The sequence below is a fragment of the Parasteatoda tepidariorum genome, chromosome 8 (genome assembly GCF_982258835.1).
Source record: "Parasteatoda tepidariorum strain Cologne lab strain chromosome 8, Ptep-v5.0, whole genome shotgun sequence".
Lineage (NCBI taxonomy): Eukaryota > Metazoa > Arthropoda > Arachnida > Araneae > Theridiidae > Parasteatoda > Parasteatoda tepidariorum.
The window spans coordinates 60,728,110-60,755,934 of NC_141762.1; the positions used below are offsets into that span (position 1 = coordinate 60,728,110).

General features: G+C 27.7%; 1 protein-coding gene across 2 annotated transcripts in view; it reads left to right on the plus strand.

Annotated features, from left to right (window-relative positions):
- Window positions 1–27,825, plus strand: part of LOC107440467 (lateral signaling target protein 2 homolog) — a 68,653-nt gene that overhangs the window by 30,056 nt on the left and 10,772 nt on the right. Inside the window, exons 1-9 of one of the 2 annotated variants that reach the window (XM_043049038.3) lie at window positions 3,409–3,486; window positions 14,209–14,355; window positions 15,790–15,921; window positions 18,730–18,879; window positions 21,233–21,285; window positions 21,645–21,734; window positions 23,117–23,206; window positions 25,011–25,112; window positions 25,821–27,104. In XM_043049038.3, the coding sequence (XP_042904972.3) occupies window positions 3,424–3,486; window positions 14,209–14,355; window positions 15,790–15,921; window positions 18,730–18,879; window positions 21,233–21,285; window positions 21,645–21,734; window positions 23,117–23,206; window positions 25,011–25,112; window positions 25,821–27,104 (2,111 nt within the window). In that variant the 5' untranslated portion in view covers window positions 3,409–3,423. Of the gene's footprint in view, window positions 1–3,408; window positions 3,487–14,208; window positions 14,356–15,789; window positions 15,922–18,729; window positions 18,880–21,232; window positions 21,286–21,644; window positions 21,735–23,116; window positions 23,207–25,010; window positions 25,113–25,820; window positions 27,105–27,825 lie in introns of those variants that run through there. The other variant, XM_016053385.4, reaches the window with a different exon arrangement.

Here is a 27,825-nt window from a genome sequence, read left to right on the forward strand (position 1 = left end):
ATAGCTGTGATTTAGTTAAAATGAAGAGTATGCTAATTTACTTTTTGTCTTAATTTTTGTAGCTAGGGAAACTTATCTCATGACCTGTTTTCTTTATCATATTTTAATTACATGAGGCGAAACATAATTTTCGTTATCTTAATTTAATATAAAATTATTAAATTCGTATAAATGAATGTTTTATAATCTCGTCTTACCATTTTGCCATCTTGCTTTTTTTTTTGTGTTGAAAACATTTATATTCCGTTATATCGTCTATTGTTATTGCTGCGTGGGCCTAAAGAGGTTATAACAACTGACTTCAGTATTCTGAAGTATTTTTACATTTTTTCTGTGATTGCAAAATCTGATTTCCGATATCTCTATTTTTCAACTCTTTTATAGTTTCGATCTATAACGTGCTTCTTTAAGTATAATTGATCAAGAATTAAATGTAATAAAAAATATTATCAATTAACTAAATGCATAATAATAAAAAATATATCAGATAAAAAAATTGTGTTAAAGTTTATTTCAAAAACTATTTTTGGATTGTGTTTTCTACATTTATCTTTCAAATACAATGTGAGCGAAAGTGCAATTTTAATGAAGATAAATTGAATAACTTCTGTCTGCTAACCTTGGGCATGAAGGGAATAGGATATTTCATATCTCTTGTGGACAATGCAGAATATGTATATTTTTTTTTTAACTTAAATTTAAAATGTCCTCAGATCTAGGTTTTTGTAGACGTCAAAATGGAAGAAACAATCTTTGCGAATTTTAGATTTGTTGCAATAGTAGCGAATCAAATATTTTATTATTTATGCTTTGATTAAAAGTAAATGAAAATCTTGGAATCGTGCCGCGGTAGCTTTGCATGTGTGTTGGAAACCTTGCATGTATCTTGGAAACCTTGCATTAGATGGAAAATATTTAAGTTTTGATTTCATTATGATCAAGTTCATACTGAAGAACGTTCTTCTGTAACTCTTTTTTTTCTTTCCAAAAGTTTTGACCTTTTGACAGTAGAGCCCTCTAATAACTAATAAATAAATAAAAAATTTAAAATAAAGGGTTAGTTTATGCTGTGGATTTGAAGATTAAACAGTTTAAAATACATTGATAATTGAAAATATCGCTGCCATATTTTTGTTTATTTATGTTCATTTTGTGTCAATGTTATGATGATGTTCATCATTCTAAAGTTCAGTCTTCATTTTGTTATATATCCATAAATATTATTAAATCAAGATAGGCTGTGTGAATTTGATAGTGTTTTTGAAATATATTTTTATATTGTGCGTTTGTGTGACAAGATGATACATATTACGGCTTTGCCGAGTGAAAATGAAAATATATGTAAAAAAATATGATAATAAATAAATAAATGAAAATAATAATGTCTTCAATAGCATGCCAATTTGAAAATAGTGTTTGAAATTAATGTTAGTAAGTTATTTCAAAAACATTATATAGTCCAAATGTAAGATTAATTTTTAAAAAAAAAACATTTTATCAATGCTTATCAAATATTTACACTGTGTCTCTGTATAAAATTAAAGCGTAAAGGGCATAAATTAGTTCTCCATTATCGGCTCATTCTTATTGTCTGGAAATTCACGTGATATTATCCAGTTTTCTCACAAAAAATCCAGATTTCTTTGGTTGTACTCAGTCTAAGAATAGTAAAAGTTATAACGGTATTGTTTAACTGTAAAACAAATTTTTTTTAGCCTTAATTATTTATTATCTAAATGTTTGAATGGAACTAATTACTTTTGATAAGTAGTTGCGCACTGAATATTGCACCGTGAAATGGGTTCGTCCGTTGTCTGCAAAGTATTCGAAGATCAGCTCTTAAGTAAATTTTATTTTCTATGCATACAATATCTATCTCCCATGTTTATAAAATGTTAACTTCTTTTAACAGTGGTAGAAAAATGTAAATAGAATATTTTTAGCGTGACAAAATCACTTTTAAAGAGGATGGTGTGTAAAAATTGCTACAAATAGAGTAAATGTCACTCACCGTGAATAGTAGGTTATGACACGAGCATTGTAATTGTTTGATGTGACCTATTTTATTTTTATGTTGTTCAGTAGCTCATGACAAAGAGATCTATTAATTAACTTTCTACGTTGTAGTAATCTTTGCGTTTTTTTTTCAGTCTTTGATATATTGATCGGATAAGTATTTTTTCACGCATAGTAATCCTCCACGCATTTTTTATTTTAAATCTAGAATCCGAAGCCTTAAATAACCTTTTGTGACTCGAGATTTACATGATGGAATAAACTGCGATTTTACTTTGATGCTTATAACCGAGGGAAAAAAAAACTCGTAAATGCGATAAAATATGTAAAAAGATCAATTATTGAACATGGGTAACGTTTTTGGTTAGTTTTATGATTGATTGATTAAATAAATGGTTGAAAAAAGCAGTTTAAAGAATTTTAATGATTTCTTAAAATCTATCCACATAACAATTACAAAATACAGAGAAACAGAACAACGAATCAGTTTTTTGTCCATTCTTCTGTCGACAGAGGGCGCTATTTGTGTTGTGGGAAAAGAGACAAGAGTGCTGCCTATTTCGGCAGAATTATTTATTACAGTTGTAATTATTACATAAAAAGTGATAATTTTCAACTTTTTACATTTTCAGCATATTGTAGAAGATATTTATCGCTTATTTATTCACATTTTGGTCATAATACAAAATCCACTAGATTTACAGATTTATGGCACACAAATATCTTATTTTTTAAAAGTTGCTTACAGGGAAGTTCTTACCTTTCTTAAAGCTTTTTAATAAACTCCGACCAACGAGGATTAATCCTGTTTTATTTTTACTTAGACAATAGCATTGTAAAATCATATTAAAAAAAGCCTATAATATAAAATTGTACCAAGTGTTGTCCAATATATTGGACATATCAGGAGGAGGAAGTGGTTATCTTCTGTTTGCCTCCGGTGTTGCGAACGATCAACCGTGTGTTGCAGCTTAAAAAATTTAAAATATTATTTTAAGAGGTTGACTGTGTGCAAATGAAAAATAAATTAAAATGAATTAAAAAGGTCCGCCACCTGTCTGAAGAAAAACTAATGAAAAAAATTATCCTGGCTGGGCGTATGTCTTTTTTTCTTTCTTTTTCCTATTTTTCCATCTTGTTATCATTGATCCTCTTGTCTGAGAACATTAATCTATTTGCTGATCCAAGTAGATTCTAACTCACATCTATTGACATATCCTATCTCCTAGCTATTTTTTTTCTCGTGTACACAATTGAGATATTTCTCGACTTTCTTTACGAATCTTTATTGATTCAACTGATTTTACATTAAAATGATCCAGCTGAAACTCCTCTGCTCGAACACATTTTTTAAAAAAAAACTTTTGAAAATAAATGTTTAAAATTTTTTTAAAGTTTTTTTTCACTATGTATTACTATATTTTCGGATATCTTCCTTTCTTCAATGTTAACAGTTATACAACTGTGAAGGTAAGCTGGTAATTTCTTTTTTTAGCGTGACATTTCATAATTTTGCCGAAGTCTATTTTTTGTTTTGTGACTGTTGAATTTTGTTACTGTCTTAAACGGACTTGAGTTGGAACTTACGTACAGTTATACTTGTTTGTGACGAGCCCCGATTTTTTAATAAATAGTTCTTTTAATTAATTTGATTAGAGCTTCTATAAAGCCCTGTTATTACGTGCATTAATTGGATTTTTTTTAAATTGATTTTATTTTTGTTGCAAGAAAAAAGTATTTGACTGCAGGTCGAAATTTCATTCCCTTCGAAAGGATTTTAAGCACCCTGTTTGTTCATTTTTGTCAAAAATAGTGAACTGTTAAACAATGAAAAATAACAATGTGAAGTTCCCCATATGTCTTGCTATGAATTACTATAATTGTAGTTTCTATAGTTAATAGAAGATGTCGCCGTGATAGAATAAGTAGTTTTTATACCTACTGTTGCTCTTGTATCTGCATTTTTCTGTCAAAATGTTATCAAAATGCAGAATTTGATGGTGATGGGGTTAAAACAATCTAACAGCCGACATCCACAACCGATCCCATGGTGTGATATTGCAAACTGTTCTGGAAGAAATAGTTGAAACGTTGGAAATATAGTATATCTCAACAATTTGGTGCGAAGTGCCATTGACCGATTCATCGAGTTTTTGGATCTTGTATTAAATGTTATAAAATTGAAGTAAACTGGAGGGAAAAGCGGGCTATCAGTAGTCATAATATTTAAATACAGTGAAATAAAAAATAAACAATTTGCAAGTAAAAGTAATTTACATAAATAATGAAACATTGAGAAATAAGATGTATAAAAATAATACAATAATAAGAACAAAATTAATTTTTACATATTTAAAAAGATTTTTTTAATAAAATCTACTGGTCTTAGTTATGAAACTACGGAAAACCTTCTCTAATGAGTGTGGAATTCCATTGCTTGTCCTGCGATTGGCACATTCAAATCATAATTTTGGTGAAAGGAGTGGAACTTTTTGTAACTGTGTTCATGTGCTTGAAATACCCTTATAATAAATGATTGTTATAATGATACTTTTTATAACAAATTATGATTTGTGATGTCTTGTACATGAAGCTTATTTTCCATGTCGTTGGAAAGGTAAATAAAAGATATTCTTTTTTAAACCTTGGTTTTTAAATATGGAGAGTAACAAAATGTAATATTGTTAATATTAGGATAAAAAAGGGTTAAAAGATCGTAACGCTCCTACATCGTAATAACATCGTTCTAAACATCGTAAGGCTCCAACGTGTTTATTTATTTTTATTTTATTGCAAAACTATTCTTAATTTTTGGAGATTTAGCAATTTAATTCATTTTTTTTTAAAAATCTGGGTTCAACACATGCTTTGAAAAAAGCTGTTAATGATTAATAAATGTTAAATTTAATGAATTTGACCTTCCTTATCGTCACTTTGTTCTGATTTCAGTCCTTTTGATAAAAATACATTTAAAACAACAAAATGTGCTTTAGATGTATCTAATATGTTTTAAAGCACATTTTTCAGTTAATAATTTTAGCTATATATGATAGTAAGAATGATAAAAATCACAGTAGACACATTTTAAACGCAAAAAAAAACAAAAAAAAAACGGTATACCTGGTTAATTTGAAAGGAAATGAAAAAAACTGTATCTCATCTAAGTATTTAAATTTAGGTAAATGTTAATTTAGCTTTTGTATTATTTTAGGGCAATTTGTAACGTAAAAATAATTTTTTTTTAATATGAGTTAACAAAAAAGTTTTTTGAACTGGCTTGTTATTCAATAAAGTTACCGTTCTTTTTAGCACAAAAAAAAAAACTGTACTGCTTTATTTTGCGGTTGAATTGTGTAAGTAAATATAGAGTTATGAATATTTTCCGAAAGAAATGTATTTTTTTAGGCATTCACGTTTACTATGTTTTTGGAGTAATATATTAAAAAAAAAAACAATGTTGTATAACAAACAATGTTGTATACAAAAACTAATATAGATGAGAACGAAGAATGACCCCTCCTCCCGGCAACTTCTCTGGAAGAGGTTAAGAAAAGGTTTTGAAAACGAATGAATAAATAAAATAAGTCGAAGCATATAATTAAATTATTAAAAAAAAGGGAAGAGTTTAGTTATTAAGGAAAAGAGTTATTAAAACACTTGAACGGAAAAAAGATAGAAGAGAAAAAAACGCACGTACAAAAAAAAAAAAAAAAAAAAAAAAAAAAAAAAAAAAAATATCTATACTATATACTATATTTCAGATTCAGAATAAGAAAACCAAAGCTCCTGGCAATATCGGTATAAAAAAAAAATTTACGAATCATATGTAGGCTTAAATGGAGATGCGTTAAATTTTATTTTCATTAAATTGCATTGTGGAGTCTCAAACACATTAAAAATTTCAATTAATTAATATATTTTAGTTTGATTGTTAATATTTTTTGCCCACTAGTCGCCAACCCTTTGCAGTTGTATTTTGTTGATTTCTATTAAATAGGAATTGGTGGCAGAACGCTGCCATACAACGGTTAATAGTTAAATAAGTTTTTTTAGCCTTATTATCCGTACATTTTTTTTATGTGGTTGTGTGAAAGGATTGTTTATCTATCTGACTTCGATCACGCATGAAATGGTATCATTCTCGAAATTAGATGGGGAGTATCTGAATCCAATTAGAACCGCTCCATTTCTTTACGTTAGGTCTCTATATTTTGTTCCAATGATGCGTTTTGAGATCGTATGAATAACGATAATTTGTCTAGTGGAAAAAAAATAATCCAAGTGTTTTTTCTCTTTTAACGAGGAAAATTATTTAAATATTTGTAATGTTTCAAAATGACTTATTTTATCCTGTTTTATGTTAGAATAATTAATCGTTTTAAAATTTATTTTTATTTCTCTTTTAATTAGGTAATTGTGTCAAAATTACATCTTTTTTATCAAATTTTTTTTTTTATCAACCCTACTTTATTTTGTAAATCTGAATTATATCTGAATATCTAAATCAGCGGTGACTAGTTTATACGAATTTTGTAGCATCTATTTTTTATATCTGAAATTTATGAAATTGGAGTAAATTGTTGCACATGTATATTTCCGTGTTTTTAGTAAATTAAAAAAATAATTAGAGATAATTTAAGTTTAACTGGCAAATTACTGGAAATATTATTTGAAATTTTTTAAAAGCAAAAGAAGAAAGGAAAAAAAAAGAGTTTATAAATTATTGAGAATATAAGCTGATTTTGTGCATAAATATGAACAAGAGTGTACGTTAGTTAAAAATATCTTAGAACTAAGTTCAGTTTCTAAGAGCCGGTATGTGATAGAATGGAAAGTAACGTAATTGTTATAATTTAATTTTTATAAAAATTTATAAAATTTATTTTTGTAAAATTTTCTAATGACCATTTTTTTAAAACTTTTACACTGTTATCTAAAATTTTAAACAATATATTCAACAATAATCAGAGCACAGTAAATTAAAATTAAAACGGAACTAAGTACGTGCGATGAGATCCAACTACGTTAGACTTAAAGAATGTTCTGTCGGGTATTATGTTTTGATTTTTTTTTTTGTCGAAAATATTTCAAGTTGAATTAAAAAATATTTTACCACAGTATTAAGCGCCAGCCATGATATTTTCAGTTATCGGGCACCCGGCATGTACCCTTAATGATGCACCAATATATTTCTTTTTTATGTGTTGATGCTGATCACGGTAAGTTTTGTAGATACCTTTGATTAAGAATACATTAAGTTTTTATACCATAAAACGCATTTATATAATCTGAATATTGAGAGCTCTATCATATGAATATGAGTCCTATGATTAGTTGAATTATTAGATGTCATTCATATGATTTTTATATTCTAATTTTTCGAATTTAGTGTATTTTATTACATTAAAAAAATAGTAATATATAAAATGCAAATTTCCTTGTTCTTCTGGTTGAGATTGAATCTGTTTTTTTGTTTTAACACCAAAAAAATTTCTAATAACTTTTTTTTTTTTTTTTGCAATATGCTATACTATAAGTTGTATTCTAGTTGCAAAATTAGGCGATGACATTAAAAATGCTGTGATTTGTGCTCCTATCCAGTGATCTTTTCACACTTGAACGATTTTTTTTTCTCTAATGAAAAAATAAAACCCGGTAAAATTGGTACTTGGCGGGCTTACCCATTTATAGCTTAGCTTACTCGTAAAAGAACAGTTGCTAACGTAAACAAATGCCAAGTTTCAATATCCAATCAGGATCTAGATATCCTTATTACTTCACTTGCAAATATCCGATTACTGGTATGAGTTGAAGTATGTCTGAGTGAAATTTTGGTATTATTTTAAATAAATTTCGTGAAGGACATACACCGGATACGATTACGTTCATTATAATAAAATATTTGTTATGTAAACACTTTTTTTAATCTACTAAATTAATTTTTTTATGACTGATAAAATAATCTGCAGTAAAATTTACATTCAAACTATCATATACAGAGTTTTGATATGTGGCAATGATGTCATCAACTGAGATAGCAAATAATGTCACTATATTTATGTGATTAGATCACCTTCCTTTTTTTGCTGTTTAATTATGAATCATTCTTTTAAATTATTTATGTGCCCCGGTTTTGATTACGTAGCCATCATTTGAAATAATTTCTCTGATGACTAAACGCTTTTGTTTTTCCTCTTTAAAGACATTTAATATAGCCGTTTTAAAGAGTTTTCAAAATAAGTAGAAAATTTGAGAAATAGATTTGTGCGCAATTATAAACATGAAATATTTTTTTTTCCTTTCCCCCGCCAAATGGTTGTTGGCGCGTTGTGACGTGCTTGATATTACAAAATATCAAACTGTTGTATAAATTTTTTTTTTTTTTTTTTTTTTTTTTTTTTTTTAATGTGTGCTATAATCAATCTTGCTTTTTTTATGTGCCTTAATTCAGGAAGAAAATTTATTTCAATTAGGCGAAATTTAAAATTTCTGCTAGCTATTGATTACAAAAATATTTTTGGAACTATGAAACAGAAAATATCCATTTTTAAAATGAACGAAATAAAAGTCAAATTTGATTTATGTTATGAATATTGAATGATATGTTACATTTTTAAATTTTTTTTTTCTCTCTTAGAACATAAATACTCCTATTTGTATTTGAGAATTGCTATGGTTGTCCAAGGATAGCCTGTTTCAATAATATTTTATTCTGAACCTTCTTGTCTTTTGAGGATGGTTCAGTTTAAAGTTACATTATAAAACACTCTTTTTATTTCTTCATTTGTAGCTATCATCAATTTGGTTGCATCGTTTATTCTCTTTCCTTAGAATAAAACTTTTGTTATTTTACATCGATGCAAATTGTTTTGTAACAATAATTATAATGCTTTTTTTTTTATTTTTGGTTTCTAAATGGTTCTATAAAAGAGACTGTTAAACAGCTATGGATTTTTCCTAATTTGTGTATATTATAAGCGACATTGAAAGAACTGTAAAATAACTGTTTTTAAATAAGAAGATTCACGATTTTTTTTTATTTCTTTTTTTTTTTCAATTTATGAACAACTGTTTATCAGTAGAAATTTTTTTCCAGCCTTGAGGATCCTTGTTTCGTCTCTTGGAAAAAAAACGCATTTATTTGTTCGTGATTAAATTCGAAATAATCTCTGATTATAAATTTTTGCATAATTTTGAATGTACGAAATTAATTTGTTTATATATTTCTATAATTGTTAATTGTGTCTTGTTGAGTTTAAATTAAAGAAAAATAATTTGGCAATGATTTAAAAGTTTCACAATGATTTGTTGCAAAGCGCTTTAACCAAATAATCCCCCCGTCCCACTTTCAATTAAAAGTTATGCTGATTAGAAAGAAATTTCAAAATATTTTTATAAAATGCGAATGATTTTCCTTATCGAACTTTTATGAGTATTTTTAGATAAACAAACATGAAATCTATCAAAACAATATTTTTTCTCTTAATTCCTCGTTGATTAAATTAAAAGCATTAAAAATAGTAACTAAGCAGATTAATTTTAAATATTTACTAAGCAGACTTTACGCGTCGCGTAATATATGAAATGATTTAAATTTATCATCTAACTTTTTTTTATCACAAAACATCAAACACTATAATGTCAATATTTTCAAAATTAATTATCTTACATTTTTAAAAATTAAATTTATGTTTGGTTGGTGTCTCGTATTTGTATTTGAGTGCTTTACATACCAGGGATCTGTTTAGAAGAAATTTGGGTCCGTTAACGGACCCTTCACAAAATATCTTTTCATAAAAACGGACCCTTCACAAAATATTTTAACTTAAAAACGGACCCTTCACAAAATGATTTTTCTTTTAATCGTTTATTATTATTTTGTTAATCGAATAAACCCTTTCCAGGACAGAAAACAAGAAAGATGGATGTAAACGAATTAAGTTTTGTCTTCGGCAGACGATTCTTCCATTATTCGTCCGAAATGAATATTCTGCGTTCAGCAGTATAGGCTAAATACCAAATATTTGTATGTTGCGTCTCTAATTTAAAAACAGCAAATTGTTGTTTATTTTTTAAAATTTAATTTTTTTAATTATAATTTTACAGTGTTGAGCATAATCTTGTATGTCTTTACAATTTAAAAACTCTTTGAAAGAGTTTTTTTTTTTTTTTGCAATAACGGACCCTATTTGCACAAATTCATAAAAGCGGACCCTGGTTGAAAGAATGTGAGTAATTTTTTCACAATTTCACAAAAAACGGACTTTTCACAAAATGTCTGGACAGACCCCTGCATACATATTCCAGATACTGATTGATTTAATTTTTTGTCCATTGTTTCACGAAAGTTTTTTTAAAAAAAAATGCTATTCTTTAAAGTTTTTTTCCCCCCTAAACACAATTTTCCTTATTCAATTATGCTTCAGCGACATTTCGAATAACTTTTGTAACCTAGCATCCAAAATCAAAGCGTCGTATTAAGTTTTTATGAGTGGTTTTTTATTCATAGAGAAATCATGGTCACGTGAGCCGCTTTTCATTGTGATGGTGCAATGATTTAATTATTTAATGTCTTTAACTACCGTTTCATTCGTGCGTCGTTTTTCTTCGAACAGGATGACGAGATCTTGCCGTGTTCGAAGTCAAACGATTTCAAATTAGTGTCGGTGAAAGCTGAAGTTTTTACCGGGAAAGCGGGACATGTAACGTCACAACTCCGTATGACACCATTTCATCACCGTTACGCCATATCCCTTCGTTTTACCAAAACAGGCTAAAGAAGTGAGATTTGAAGCGTATAGTTGTCCAATTTCTAAAGGTTGTTCTTTTGGTTGCAATTGAATAGTGGGTGGAGGCTTTTTATTTTTGTCAGCGATATTATCTTATTCGATTGGGTGATTGTTGCATGTTGAGTTGAGACGACCTGTTCGACGTAGATTGTTTTGAATATGCATGGTTACTTAAATTTGCTTTAAGCATACTGAAAACAGCTCGTGACTTTTCTTTAAAGCTTATGAAGTTTCAAAAATCTTTTTGTTTTTTGATATTTTTCTGAATCCTGTACAATCAGTTTTCTCATTTACATGGTTTGATGACCAAAACTTAATTTCGAGTGTCAATTAGTATAATGCCAAAATAAATAAATAACGATAGTAATGAAAGACAATTAATATGCGTCTTGAAGAAAAAAATGCACTAAATGGCAAAAGGGTAAAAGGAAAAAATTATTTAGTTATAGTTGCCAACTCAGCTGGATTTTCAAGTAGACTACCAGATTTTGTCAGTTTCGCTTTGTCTACTGGTTTAGTTTAAAAAAAAAAAATTTTTTTTTAAACAGATTTCTGAAAATTCTCTAAAATTTAGTAAGTTTCCTAAAAAAACGCTATTCAAATAGAATTTTAACGCATTTTATTGCTTACTCGAATATTTAAATAAGTTTTACTAATAAATTATGAAGCAATCCTCATTTATAGTAATCGGTTTAAAGCTTTTTATCAGAAAAGTTCTAGAATTTTCTAAATTTTCAGTTTAATTTTATTCAGAATTCTCGTTCCAAATTAATTAAATCCTTAATGATTTAGAATGAATTTAAATGTCTGAAATAAATTAAATTTTGATTACTATTCGAAATTATGTGTAAACATAAAAATATTTCGATTTAAAGCTCATTTTTTGTCAATCATAAATTGAAAACATTGCAGACAATTAATAGTTTATTAATGTAATAGAATTATTGTATTTGGATGACTTAAAAAATACCTAAAATTTCATATGTGTAGAATATTTACTAAATTGTGGGACTATATTGTTTTGTAAAATCGAATGTGGCAGCATGTTTAATGAAAGGACAGTTTCTTTTTTTATAAATTTTAGAAGTAAGCGTTTACCTAAAGTTAGTTTAATCTAATTGTATATTTGACAAATTCATTATACTACTAATATATACTATAGTACTATATGTATATATACTATAGATAGTGGTGGTCTAAAAATGAGATATGGGTGTTCTTTAGTGATGGTTCACCCAGGGTTCTATTGATCGAATGTTTACGAAATCTGTAAAAAATAAGTCGAAATTAGAATAAAAATCTTACATGCACAAAAATTAGTACAATACAGTTAGTTTCATAAGTCTGAAAATCTTGAAATATCTTGAAAATTCTGTGTCATAATATTAGGGCTGGGATGAGGCTCATAAAAGACTGAAAGATCTTTCAAAATCCTTTGTAATAGAAAATATAGTTTTTAAAAATTTTATTTTTAAATGAAGTAAAAATTGAAGTTACGTGTAGTCAAGATTTTAAAAATCTAACTACCTTTTAAATTTGCTATTCTGAATTGCATTTAATTGCACTGAAATCCAGTTTTGTAAGATATTTGTCAGGATATACAGGCTAAAAACTTAAATACATTAACTGCCTTAATAAGCTTTGCAGGATTAAATACATTTTGTAGTTGTAAGTTTGTTTTAATTGTCATGGAAATAACTGTAATATACCAATACTCTAAATTATTGTTTTATTTATTTTGTTAATCAATGTATCAGAATCTTTTCCGCTCTGAACAGGATACCTTTTCTGTTTCCTAATTCGGAATTTTGTCAGTTTGTTATTAAAATTGTGTCTTGGCTAAGTAAAGTGGCTAAGATTTACTTGATAATATCACTTACTGCATTCCTATTTTCAATGGAATATTAAACATAAATAAGTAAACTAATCACATGTGCAAACTTGGGCGATAGTTAAGAAGCTTTTCTTAGTAGTAGCATCATTGTTTTAAAGCATAAATCTTAATTTCAAAAGATAAATCTTAAATTGTTTTACCTACCTTGACAAAAAAATATATACATAAGATATATTTTTTTGATAAATTGGCTTTTTAAGTATTTAGAAAGTAACTTAATTTTTGAGAAATTTTTATACTAACACTTTATACATGTTTCTAACTGACTGTACAAATTGGCAGCTATGTATTCATTATTTTATATTCTCACATTGTTAATGTACAAAACAGTGTGTCCATAAAGTTGTGTACTCCTTTGTTTCAGGAATTTCTTCTAAACCGTATTATCATTAACCAAAACTAGGGTCAAAATACAGGATAATGTGGCATGCCTACTCTTCAATTTAATATTAGAAAAAGTGATAAGAGATTCCAACATTAACATCAGGGGAAATATTTTTAATAAATCTGTGCAACTGTTGGCCTTTGCTGATGACATAGACATTATTGCTAGAACACTTATAGCACTAGAACAGGCTTTTATTTCTTTAGAAAAAGCGGCTTTCAACACTTTATTAAAGGACAAAGAATAAAATGGGCAGTCCACGTTATCAGAATGGACTAAGATCGTACCGCAAAAAGAGTTCTCAATGCCGGACCAGTTGGCACGCGAAAAAGAGGCAGGTCGAATTTGAGATGGATAGATGGCCTAGAAAAGACCTTTTGGTCTTAAAAACTAAAAACTGGAAAACACTAGCAGGAAAAAGGCTAGCCTGGGAAAAACTCTTTGAGAAGGCCAAAGCCCATCCTGGGCTGTCGGATGATGATTATTATTATTTTATAACATCTTTCCCACTGATTGTACAAAGTGGTAGCTATGTATTCATTGCTATTTATTCACATTGTATAACACAGGGTGTCCATAAGGTTCTGTACTTCTTTGCTTCTAAATGTTGACTATTTCTTTTTAAAATTTGTATATCTGTTAATATTAACTATTAGCTATTTAATATAACCATAAACATTCCTTTTTTAAAATATGTGGGATCATTAATAGTTTTTATTTCAAAAACGAGTAACAACTTAGTGGAAATAAAAGTTTGGGTACTTGTCATCTGACATTGAAGTAGTTATCTTTGTATAATTATAATTTTTTTCTGAAAATAAAATTTTTTATTTTGCATATTGGTTTAATCATCTTGCAATATAAAGAGTTTAAGTAATTGCTTTAAATGCTTTTCGTTTTGATTCCAGTTTTCATTATCATTAATAGTTTTTATTTCAAAAACGAGTAACAACTTAGTGGAAATAAAAGTTTGGGTACTTGTCATCTGACATTGAAGTAGTTATCTTTGTATAATTATAATTTGTTTCTGAAATTAAAATTTTTTATTTTGCATATTGGTTTAATCATCTTGCAATATAAAGAGTTTAAGTAATTGCTTTAAATGCTTTTCGTTTTGATTCCAGAAAGAAGATAGTTCTAAGTTGGCTCTCTTTTATTGGGCTGATGAAGAACTTACTATGGTTGCTACAGAACTGGATAGTTTTGATGGTCGGACAGATCCAGATAGGTGTTCCATTTTGGTTAGTCAGCTTCGAATATGTCAAGATAAAGTAAGTTGATTACTGTATTTCTCATTCTGAAGTTTAAATTTAACTTTCCTTCAAAGTTTTAGTGAGCAGTTAATAAATATTGTTACAATAATACCATGTTTAGTTTAATTATTTTTTTTATTGTAATCTGTTTGTGAAATTTATCTCAGGATGTGCATTGTTTTCAAAAGCTTAACATCTCTCCTCATATTCCAATTAAATTGTCAAGGGGGATTCTAATTATTCTTTTAATAAATTTGATTTAATTTTCACAAATAAACTAATAAACTGATGTTTATTTTTCTCCTCAGCAGGTATTCTTCAAAACTTGAAATACAATGACGACACCCAATACAAATTTTAGAAATATTTGATATTCTCTATTGATTTTTCTGACAAAATTATACCTACCAATACAATTAAGTAATCAGCATTTTTTTTAAATAGTTTATTATATATTTGTCTGTTTTTAGATTTTTAATACATATTTTTGTTATCAAAAATCAGCAAGGGGAAAAAAGAAAAGAAAAAGAGGGAACAAAAATTAAACCAAAATCTGTGATAGCAAGAGAAGTCTCTTATTTTCCTTATTTCTCTGTATGTTTCTTCTGTTAAATATTTTTTAATTTACCCATTAAATTGATGCATTTTCTAAAAATTTTATAATGATTATGAATTTTAAATTTTTCTTTTAAATAAAATTGAACTTCAAATTGTAATGAGAAATTGTTAAATGTATTTCCCAAACAACTTTTCTCAACTAATCTGCTTTGTTTCTATCTGATTTATAAATTACCTAAGTATAAGAGGGACAACCATTTGATAGTTTTTTTTAGTTATTATGCCCTTCAAAGTCTTTACTACATTTGAATTGCATATTTTCAAACATAATAACATTTTATAATATATTAATGTTTACTGGAATAATTTGTATTGTATTGTAAGTATAAAACTTTAAATTCTATATTAAGTTTTTACCATTTAATTAACCCTGTACTCAGATCAGGAAAAAACTTGGTTACTTCCTGTGCAGCAGACTCGGTTTTTTTCTGTCATTCAATGGAGAAACCCCACTTGACAGTAATATTTTATACAATTTCTTTCGAGTGACTCCATGGTTAAACTCTCATGGTTTTTTAAAGAGTAAAATATCTGAACTTTTGTTATATTTTTGTTTTTTATATTTTTGAAAAACTTTCCTTTCAAAATAATTTTGATGTTTAATTATTTTTATTTCTCTTAAGGCTTTTCATGTTTTTATCAGGATATATTTTTATGTATGTTCTAAGTTTATATGTAACTGAACATTGAATTTTGCACCTCTTTTTTTCTTCTAAGGTTTTCTTTTATTTCTTCTAGGTTAACTTCGAAATTTTATTTTTGTTGAATAGAAAATTATAATATATTGGCATGTTTCCTTGTTTGATTGCTTCTAACTTTTACTCTGTCTTATAGGTATTAAGCATTTGCAATGATATAATGGATGAAGCAATTCCTGATATAAGGGCAAATAGGGATTTCCGTGCTAAATTTCCTGATGATGTTCTTCATGAAAATCTTGCTGGTCAACTTTGGTTTGGAGCAGAAGTAATTTCTTAGTTATTTTTATTCCCTTTTGACTGTATGTAAATAATTTTTAAATAATAAAAAATGTTCTGATCATACAAACATCAAATAAGCTTTATATGTTTAAAATAAATGGCAAAAGGTATTTTACTTTTAGTATATTACTAAAAATTATTCATTTGACTATTTAGGAGAAGAACCCTTTACAAATTGTCATAAAAACAGACCATTTGCAAAATTCACCTTTGAAAAATAGAACTGATGGCATCATTAATCATTGCTCTGAACATAGTATGAGGGGAGTAGAATAATTTCAGAATGGACAACTTTTGTTGTTTTTCTCAATTATAAAAATGGCACCATGTTTTTACTCATTGCCGAAAACAGGAACCTGATTGAAAGAACTAGATTTAATGCTAATTGTAGATTTAAAAAATTGTTTGTTTTTCATAAAAGGACCTTTTGCAAAAAGTCTGGATCGGTCTCTGACAGGGTTGGTATTTTGCTCAGAAGGTTTTTTATTCACTATTTCATCCTGAAGACTGGAAGAACTGCATACTTGCCAACTTTTAATCCTTTTGACGATGATTTTTGCCAGTGGTAGTAAAATGGAATTTAAATTAAAATTTTCGGCTGTAACATACGCTGTAATTTTGAGAAGTTTATGTAGGATAAAACAATAGTATTTTATTAATATATGCTTAATTTTTTAAAAAATAGTGGTGGTCAGAAATATTATAAATTAAGTTTATAAATGCAAGGAATATATAGAAGACATTTTACTACCACTTTAAATATAGGAATAAAAGTTGGCAGGTATGGAACTGTGCAGAATTGAAAAAAAAAAAAATGAATAAGACCAATACAAATGTTTAGAAGTAGTAGAAGAATAGGTTAAATTTAATACATTTAGTACCAGGAAGTAAAAAAATATTCACATTACTTTAAAAATAATTTTTTATGCAGAATTTTTAAAATTTATATCATATTTAAGAATTTATTTGAATATCCATACATAACAACAGTATTTGATTTAATAATATGCTATTTCCAATTGTGAATTCAATATGTGTTTTTTAGTAATGTGTATGTTTATATTACATATATAAGTTACTGATTTAGTAGTATTAATAAAATCTGATTGTCATTTCAGCAGTTCTTCATATTATTAAAAATTAGGATTTACTATACTAATTTCCAAAAAATATCGTAAAATACAGTTTCTTAAGAAATTCATTAAATTATTTTTCTCCCAATTGTTGCTTTCCTACTTCTAAACTACTAGTTAAATAGTAGTACTAAATTAGTACTACTATTAAAACCAGATTGCAATTACAAATTGTTTTAATATTTGATATTTTGTTTTGAAATTTTTTATCTTCCCTTTTTTTCACTTTGTTCGAAAAAACCTATTTCTTCCTGGGCGATATTTTCCATGGGGTTTTTCTTTGTTTATTTTTTCCATTGTTGAAGAAATTTCCCATTCCTGATCTTAAACATTGCTGAAATTTGTAATTCTGTTATTACTATTTTTAGTGATTGGATTCTAATTTTTAGGAACCAGTTCCTGATCAAAAAAGAGTATTTTCCGATAGTTTTGCATACTATTATGCAAAAATAATCAATCTTAGTTGCTTTGAGATTGATTAAAACAATCCAGATTGAATCTCTTTTTCGTTTTTCCCTTTGGATAACATTAAAACTGTTCTTAAATTAAAAATGCTAAATACAAAAACTTTTACAGCATATTAATCAAACTTATTATTTATTAGAGTAAATGACTTAAAAATCATTTGGTCACAGATTTCTTATCACAATTTAAATGCTATTAATTTTGAAATTTGTTTGATATTTTATTTATAGTATATATAAAACAATTTAATATTTTAAAATATTCCTATACCATTTATTTCCTACAACTTAAATGTGTGCTGTGGGTTTCAGAGTGAGCTGAATTCTGTAAATCACGTGAATTAGGTATCAGATCATTAGGATTAGATAGCACATACTCAAGTTTAATTTATTTTTCTATCTTATTTATAACTAGAGAGTCCTTATTAAGGATGAGAAGCTATTAAAAGTTCTTAATTAAAAGGCCACCTTGACTCTAAAGAATTTTGGAACTGCGACTTTAACTTATTAACTGCAATTTCTTAACTACTATATTTATATTACAGTCTTTGTGTAAAAACCTTACAATCAATACTTAAATACTATCATACTCTTGAAATGATTGTTCAATTTATAAAATTCTGAAACCTTATGTGTGTGATAGCTTCAATTAATGGGTTATTCCTTTTATCTATATTTGAGATGAAATAAAGGAATAGCAGAAATCCTTTTTTTGTTTGTAGCTTTCATAACCAGTGTTGAATAACTATTACAATTGAGAATTGAGTTAGACAATCAATGTTTTACTTCGTAGCCTTGTAATTTTGAACCCAATCCAGAAGGCAAGGAAGCTCCTGGATCATGCATTGGGACAAATTAGCCTTTGTGGAAGACTTTTTGATGAAACTAACTCACATTTGCACTACTAAAAGACGAAAATCACAGAAACCTCCCATAGTAAGCCTAATGGCAAAGAGATTCTAATCTATGATCTATCAACCACTGATGATATTTTATTCAGCCCTGTGGTCAGTGCAGGCCAGATGCAGGATTTGTATTGACCAGCCATCTCTGGAATTTGAACCCGAGAGAGCACTTTATCCTCTGAGCCAGCATGGCCCATAGTTTTTATTTTTATCATTATTCATATTTTGTATTTTTCATAATTTTGTACTTCGTATATCTTATCTCTTAACATCAATTTTTTTCTTTATTTAGTGCCTTGCTGCTGGTTCTAATATAATTCACAGAGAGCTTGAAAGTGCCAGCATGAGGCCTCTGGCTAAAGCCTTGACTCGTGCTTTAGATAATGTCCGTTGCCTTTTAAGAGAACAGTCATTAAAAAATTCTCTTGTATATTCGGATAAAGTAAGTTAAATGAGTTTAGTAAATCTACTTTGTATTTTATTTTTATTGGAACAGCATATTTATTTTTTAAAAGAAAAAGCTGACTCTTTGCAAATTCCACTTCATTATTTTTGCGTATTTTTTTAAAAAAAAATATTTATTTACTAATACTGTGTTGTTAATTTTACTCTACAAGACAAATATAAGTATGTATATTTATTTTAAATATTATAGAACATTCAGATGCATTTATTTAAATTATAAAAATGAGGTCTGTCTTGGGAAAAAAAGTACAATTTTAATATAAATATATTAAAATCCTTTTTGTGAATGCATTTAAATATTTTGTGCATATATTTTAAATTAGGCATGCATTTTAAAATAAGGAAATAGTAAGAGTCTTGTGTATGGAGGATGTTTTAATTTTTACCCTCATGTTAAACCAAACTTTAATCTTGAAGGTTTTTGAAGTATAGAAAAATTTTGCATACATATGTTTTTCTTTTTGATGAGAAATTATAAAAAAAATTAACTTAAGTTTTGTAGTTCTTAACATAACACTTTGTAAACTATTGAAGAGTCTGTAACTCAAAAATTGTTTTGATTTACTTTTAGTTAAAAAGTTAACAAGAATTAATAAATTTGGAAAAAATTATTCTATAGTGTGGCTTAGATTCTTTTAAAAGGGCATTTTGGAATAATTTTAATTCTTTTAAAATTCTTTTTGCTTTTATATAAAATAAGACATACCGTATATTCCGTCGCATAACGCGCCCGGGCGTATAACGCGCACCCGTAATTTCTAATAACTTATTTGAAATTTTAAGATATACTCCTCGTATAACGCGCACGAAAATTTGGATTGTACATGTGCAGTATCTCGTCTAGTATCTATAGAAAACCAGAAAGCCTTTAAGTGTGGGACATGTTTAGGTCCCACCTTACAGATAATACAAAAAAATTGTTGAAAGAATGTAACACCGATATGGCAGTTATTCCGGGCGGATTGACACCATTAGTTTAGCCATTAGACGTCTGCTTTTAAAGCCAATTTAAAAAAACAGTAGAACACTTGGATGTTGGAGGGCAAGAAAACCTTTACGAAAGGAGGACATATGCGCCATGCAAGTTTGGAAACAGTGATGGATATTAATGGATATTAAAAGCATGGGATGAAATTAAGCCTGAGATGGTTAGAAAATCATTCAAAAAATGCAGCATTTCAAATAATCTGCTCGAATCAGAAGATAACTGTTTATTTATGGATGAGGGTAACACAGATGATGAAGACGAAACAGATTGTGATGACGCGCCTGAAGAAATAACGGAAGACGAATATAATGAACTGTTTATGTAATAACGAAAATCAATAAAGTATATAGGTAAAGGTATGTTATTTCTTTAAAATAAAAGTATTTTTCTATATTTAAATTTTTTTAATCTATAATTTTTTATATTCGGCGTATACCACGCACCCGTAAATTCCAATGTTATTTTTTGTGTTAAAAGTGCGCGGTATACGCCGGAATATACGGTAACTCTTTTAATATCAAATTATTCTGAAATGGATTGTAAGTTGTGTTAATTTTTATCGCATTTTAACACACTATCTGCCCAAATAGTATTAAAACGTTACGCTGAATGTATAGTGGAATTCCTTATGGCTTTTCATCTCTAATGATCATACATACACAAATGTTTATCTTACCTATAATCTTAATGTTTTATGTTTCCAAGGGATAACTTAGTGCTGATTAGTTAAAGCAGATATTTTGTGATACAAAATGAGATGCAAAATTTTACTTTCTCTGAATAAACATAGTTTCTTTTGATACTTAACAGATTGGGATTCTCTTTTTTATGTGAAATTGGGATGGGGGATAGCTACAATTCGGAAAATATGGTCCATATAATTAATCAGATGAATGACAATTTTCTTTTTTGTGAAGTGTATTTCGTAAGAGACTAATTTAAATGAATCAAACACTTTTTACACACAATTGTAAAGCTCATTTATCCAATGATTATTTAGTGCTCAATATAATTTATTATTTAAATTTAAAATTTGAAAAACAAATTGAACTCTAAGTTATGGGAATTTTTGAATCCTTTTGTCAATATCAATAAAATTTGAGTTTCAAATGTCAATAAAATTTGAGTGGTATTGGTCAATTAGTTTTTGAGAAATAAATATTTAAAAATGCAATTCAGCAACTATTTAGCAGATGAAACAAAATTGCAAAATATAATTTGATATTTCCATTACAATTAAAGCGAAATATAATTTATGATTATGTTTAATGAGATGTATGAAATTTTATTAATATGTAAATTTATATTTTAATTACTGGACTGTTCTTTTATCTCATTGCAGGTGCGAGAAGCTTTGAGAATATTTGATAGGCTTTTTGCAGAATTCGAACTATGGTATATTTATTTGTATAATTTTTTTTATGTGATTTTGTAAATTTCGTAGTGTATCATTCTTTTATTTTCTTCTATAAGATATAAAATGGAAGAAAAAAAAGTTAAAACAGTTATTTTGATTATTATTAGTATAATATAGTTATTTTTTGGGTAGAAAACTAGTTATTAACATAAATTACAGTTTAGAAAATATTTAAAAGTAAATTTATGTACTTGATAACTGGTTAAAAAGAATGTATGGTCTGAATTTAATTTTCTACTTTTTCTTAGTTTTTTCGTTTAGATAGTTTTTTGTAACTAAAAATTTGTTTACTAATTCTTGTTCTTTAAAAGTATTATATTACTTTTCTCTTTAACAGCTACGTAAGTGCTATGGTTCCTATTAAGAGTGCTAAGGAATATCACCTTCAACAAGAAATTGTGGTTTTGTTCTCTGAAACTCTTATAAGGTATTAATTTTAACACAGATTGACACTATTCTGCTGTTAAGAATTTCACATTTAATACTTATTAATTGTTATTATTTCTGTATTTTGTTTGTACAAGCCATGTGGGGTACTAAAAAAGATGAAGTATATTTTTTTACATTAACAAAATGACCCCATGATATGAAATGTGTCTCTTACTCTATCAGCAATTTCATTTCAATAGTATGTTAACTTACAAAATAAAGAGTATGATTGAACAGCAAAATAAATATGCTATTTGTATTCAAAGTTATGAAAATACAAATTTTATTTTGTACTAAAAATATTTTTTGCATGCTTTTTATGCAGCTAACAATTAGCTCAAATTATGTTTTGTATTATATAATCTTGAATTTTTTTATTTTGTTTTTTAGTATTCATAATAGCCTAAATGTAGTTATATAATTTTAATTTTTCCAATTACAGGTTTTTATTTTCTCAAATTTCAAAAGAAGTTTAAATTTCATTAGCAGAAAATTACATGAATAGGATTTTTTTAATCTCAAATTTATTTTATCATTTAATTTCCATTCTTAATATTTTTGTTTACAAAATGCTTTGCTGAAATACATACTTTTTCATAGCTGCCAACTGCTCAGAATTTTTCGGATTTGTTCCTAATTTTTAAATCCAATCTGCAAATCTGATATTTTTATAAAAAATTTGAATTTTCATAAAATTTTTGATTTTAAACCAATCCTTTTTTCTGATCGCCACAAGCATGCATCCTGTGATTATTGTGCTAAAGTAATTTTTAGTAGCTTTTTATTGGAAAATATTATTCCAATAGCTGTCTGTTGCTGATTATTTCACTAAATTATTATTTTTGGATTTTTTTTTTTTGTAGTATTTAAACACTTGCATCAGAAATATTTGTTTATGATGTAGATTATTATTTACCAGTGTTTTATAATTTGGAGATAAATAATTATATATTAATAGGTAATGTTTGTTTTTAATTATTATACCGGTATTCCTAATTATAAAATATTAATATTATAAGTTTCCCACAAAAGATAGTGTTTATAGTTTTGTTTTACTAATTTACATATTTAAATATATGTCTATCAATGTTATGATTTAATAGTTAAATTTTTATCTTACTCTCATAATTAGTGCGTATAATTTTGTCGCATATAGTGTTCCTCATTTTTTATTCCTAAGGTTGGCAGCTATGCTTTTTATGTCATTTGTATTATATATTTTTTCATTATGTCATTTGTTCATTTAATTCAGACTAAGAAAAAATAATGAGTTAGCTATAATACTTCAATATTTAGTTTAAAAAAAAGACTTTTAGTTTCTATTGCTATGAAGTTATCTCTCATTCTTATGTATGTTCTATCTTGTATTTTATTATGTAGAGCTTTAAAAATGGGAATGGTGACTCAAGACATGGTAGATGATTATGATCCATCTTTAATGTTTACAATTCCTAGGCTTGCCATTGTTTGGTAAGTAATAAGTCAAAAATTTCTTTTGTTAGTTCAATATGTCCGAGAAACTTATTCATGAAGCTAAGTTTGCCAACTCATAGGAACCTTACTAGAGTCTGGTTTACTTAAATGATCATCTGCGATAGTATACATAGGCCAGGGGTCTGTCTAGGTTTTTCTGAGAGATACCTATTTTGTGAAAATTTAGACATAATTTGTGAAAATTAAAAATTATGGTAAAAAATCAACACAAAAAAATGGTAAAAATATGGCTTTATTGCTTCTTATGGGATACAAAAATAAAATTTTAAGAGAAAGTATTTTGTGTAACTACCGTTTTTTCTAAAGTTGAATTTGTGAAGGTACCGCTAAACGGTAGTAAATTTGGCCTGGACAGACCCCTGTAGGCGTATCAAATATTACAATATTTTGATCTGCATTAATAATAGATAATTAATGATACTAGTGGGCTGCGCCCCCTGCTTGCTAACGCTCGCCAACCCCCGAAAATTGCTACGCAATCTTATATGGTTTGCTTCGCAAACCAAGGTCGCTTCGCTCGCAGCTAACTTCATTACATTACGAATGCACAAAATTCTAAGAATTCAAAACAATCATTCAAATCCATATACTTTAAAATCCCATACTTTAAAAAAAAACAAAAAAAAAACAAACATCTTTTTAGTAAATACTAAGTCATTAAAATAAATTTGAATTCAAATAAATGACGTCTAATTTGTTAAACCTATTAGAAATGTGCTATAGTATAAAATATTAAAGCGTAACAGCATGACTGAGACTCATTTTTCAATGAATAACTAATAATAATAAAACAAATAAATTCGTGATATAAATCAAAAATCGTCAAATGAATTCATAATATTCGTTAAATTCGTAATATTGGTAAATTCGTGAAAAGAAGCGCTTTCGATAAATACTAAAATAGAGATCTATCGACAAAGACTACTCACTTCTGCCCAGCTTAATAGTATGAGATTGTCGCAGCTGATGCTCTCTCAGGTTATTTCAGTTTCCGTTTTTAAAAGCGCTACATGTTGAGCCACCTCAACTAGATTTGGTATGTGACATTTTTAGCGGCAATCATTGGTCGATTTTCTAGCGTTGCCATTCGGGGAGTTGTAATGAGGCTTTTTTTTTTGTCGCCGTGTAAGAGAAATATATATATAGATTGTGATCATTATCGATTGCATAACATATCAAAAAGATAATATTGTGAATATTATAAGCAATGATAATTATTGAATAGGATATTGTGAGCATTGATAAATTTTATTTAAGTAATGAAAGTATTGACCACTGCAAAAATATAAATTTGTTAAACTTGAAAAAATGTTAAGTATTAATACTTTTGAAAATACATCAAATTATTAACATTTATACTTACTGGTTTTTGGGGACAATGTTTGTGATGGTAAAAACTTGGAAAAAGTAATCTATATAAACATTTAAAATTTTTATAATTTATAAATTTTTGTTGCAAAACAATGTGTTAACTTTAAAAACTTCAATGTTTTTTTATTTTTTGATAACAAAAGTTTAATATTTAGAATGGGTTTTCTTCTCTCTCCAAAGATTTAATAAATAAAAAATATGTCAAAATACAATACTTTTTTAATTGTAAGCTTTACTCTAACAATATTGTATTGTGTATAAGTTTTCTGTTAAAATTGTATAGTTATAAAGTAGCAAATTTGTGTTATTTTAACTTTGGCTTAAATTTTGAAAATATTTGGTTTTAGTAACAGTCAGTGATAAATATTTATTTAAATTTTTGTGACTAATATATGGAAATGTTGTTTAGGGGTCTTTTGCTTTATCCTGATGGTCCATTCAATGTTGAGAAAGATTCATCAGATATATCTGAACTTTTCCGGCCTTTCTGCAATTTACTGTTTAAAATAAGGTAAGAATTTTCAACAATAGTTTGAAGTGAACATATTGTGTTGGGCAGATATGTTTAATATGCATGAACAGGCAAATGTTGTTCGAGGAAAATTTTTTTGTATTTGACTGACTAAAGTCATGCCAGTTTATCTGAAACTTTTAAGTTTAGTTTGATTTTGATAAATTTGTCTCACACAACATTCTTGTTTTATTTTTTGTACATTTTTTTAATTTTTTTTAAATTTTTCTCTATTTTATTTTTGTAATCTCATGCCTGATTAAAAAAAAAAAATTTAAAGATAAATGAATTTTCCATTTATTTTTTTGAAGAATCGCTTCAGGATACCCATGGAACTTAAAAAAAGTGGTGTGTAAATTGAATTTAATAATAATACATATAAATGATATGAGTGGTCTAAATGATATTATAATAATTTAAATATTACTGTGGTAGCTAAGAAAAATAAACTAGCTGTTCAGTAAATTTACATCCACAATTTAAATTTCTTAAGGCCCATGTGTGTTTGTGGAAACCTTTGAATTTTTCATGCTTGACAAAATCAATATTTTTATGTCAGAAATCGTTAAAGAAAGTGGGGGTTTTGCTGTTCAGAATGATTAAAATGTGTTATGTTCAGTAAAATGTGTTATTTGTTTGTTTTAATGAAGAGATAGTTTGAAACTTTCAATGAAAATACAAGTTACTAAATATTATTTCTTATTTTAGAGATTTATTATGGACTTTGACTGAAAAAGAACTCCATAAACTTGAAAAGATGTTGTGCAGCTTGGAAGAACCAAAGATTGATGATAAGTCAGAGGCTAATGATGATATATCTTTAAAAGTTTCAGAGGATTCTGTATCTCTCTTTTATAAAAATCAGTTGAACTGCAAGCAGTTTATTCATGAATTTTATGCTTATAATTTTGGTATACTAACAACAGAAAATGGTATTCCTGAAAATTCAGAGGACACTTTAAACACAGAAAAGCATTCTTCAAATAAAAAGAAGCATGAAAAAAATCAAAATAGCATAGAATTTGAGGTAAAATATCATAACTCAAGTACAACGAACAATGTTCAAAAATCTTATATCAGTAATAATGAAAATTTTGTCACAAATGAACTTGGACTTTCAGATTGTGATGAAACTCGAGACAAGGCTGTAACTGATGGTGTTAGGACTCGTTCAGATAATATTGAAGAATCTTTCAGTGATGAAAGGTTTAGGCCGATGAGCCAACATTTAGGCAATGCGCCTGCCCATCATAATCAAATGCTTTGTAATTTGCAAAATGCAGAAAGTTATCAAACTAGTTCAAGTAATAACACACGATTACAGAATCAAATTTTAGAGAACAAAGAGTATGAGGACTCGTGGAACGAAGCCGGGTTGAGAACTAGTCTCCCTCACATCGAAAACAATGAAATTGTCAACGATGTTTACTCTCAACCAGCTTCAGAGAGTACCTTTCTAGAACATTCTGCATCCTCACTCGAAAACCGCCTTAGCGTTCTCCACGATAACTGTACTTGCAACCTCAATAGTTCTTCAAGAGAGCATTTGACTCCTTCCAGAGAAATAATGAGACAGGTGATGAGGAAGGTTGAAATCGTACCTCCAGGCCAACGAGTTTCAGAGTACAGTTCTTCTTTAGAAAATAGCCCTCGTGCCTATCACCATGGACTACTGAGCCGCTCTTTTCCTATCCACCCACATGCTTCTTCAGAGACGCCTAGAAAAAGGACTAAAAAAGGCCGTAGCAAAAACTCACAACCTTCTGCACGGCAACAGAATGAAAAATCACCATCTAGGTGTTGTAGTGATAACTATCGTCATGCTCACCCGTCTGAAGCACAGAACTCTAATAGTTTGTACAATAGCTCACCTCTTATGATTCCCCGAGTACAACACTTGCGCCAGGAAGAGAATAGTGAAGCAACTTACTCTTCCTGCTCTAGCTGTCAGAGTATATCTAGTGTATCAAGTTCTGAATGGGAATCTACAAGGTAATATTTTTAGGTACTACTATGCTTCTGGGGGCTGTAAGAAATATTAATACAGTACCTATATTTATAAATTAAGTGCTATGACTGTAAAAGTATATTGCAAAACATGCTGAAGATTTGGAAAAAGTTGTTAAATAAACTAAATTAGCTTATTCTTTTTAGTATCCAAGTAATTAAAAAAAGTATTGAAAGTTAAAATTGCAGTACCAAAGCAAATAGAAGAGCAGGAGATTTTTTTTAAATGTAATTTTATTTAAAATTTGTTCCTATTTTATATTCATGTTTTTTTCCTTTTTTTTTCTTCCTTTTGCTGAAAGGAGTTGACGCCCACTTAATAATTCCTAATACTTAAATACTTCAGATTTGTCCTTTAACTAATAATATGTATGTTGTTAATGTCATTTTTTTTACAGATTAATAATTAGTACATTCATGTCTTAATAGTTATTAGAAAAACTGTTTTCTCATGTTAGTTTCATTCAGGCATACTTTTTGTAGACTAACATGTGGCAAGTGCTTGTAAAATTTTAAACTCCCTGTTAGGTACACCTATTACTGAGTTTGCAAGTTTGTAATGAGGCAAATTTCCTTGATAATCATTATTTTATTTCTTGCATTTTAATAGCAATTACTACTTTTCTGAAGCTTTTCAGTTGACAATGTACTATTGACAAAATATTTAAGAGAGTGTATAAATTTCAAAATAACATTTTAATGACAA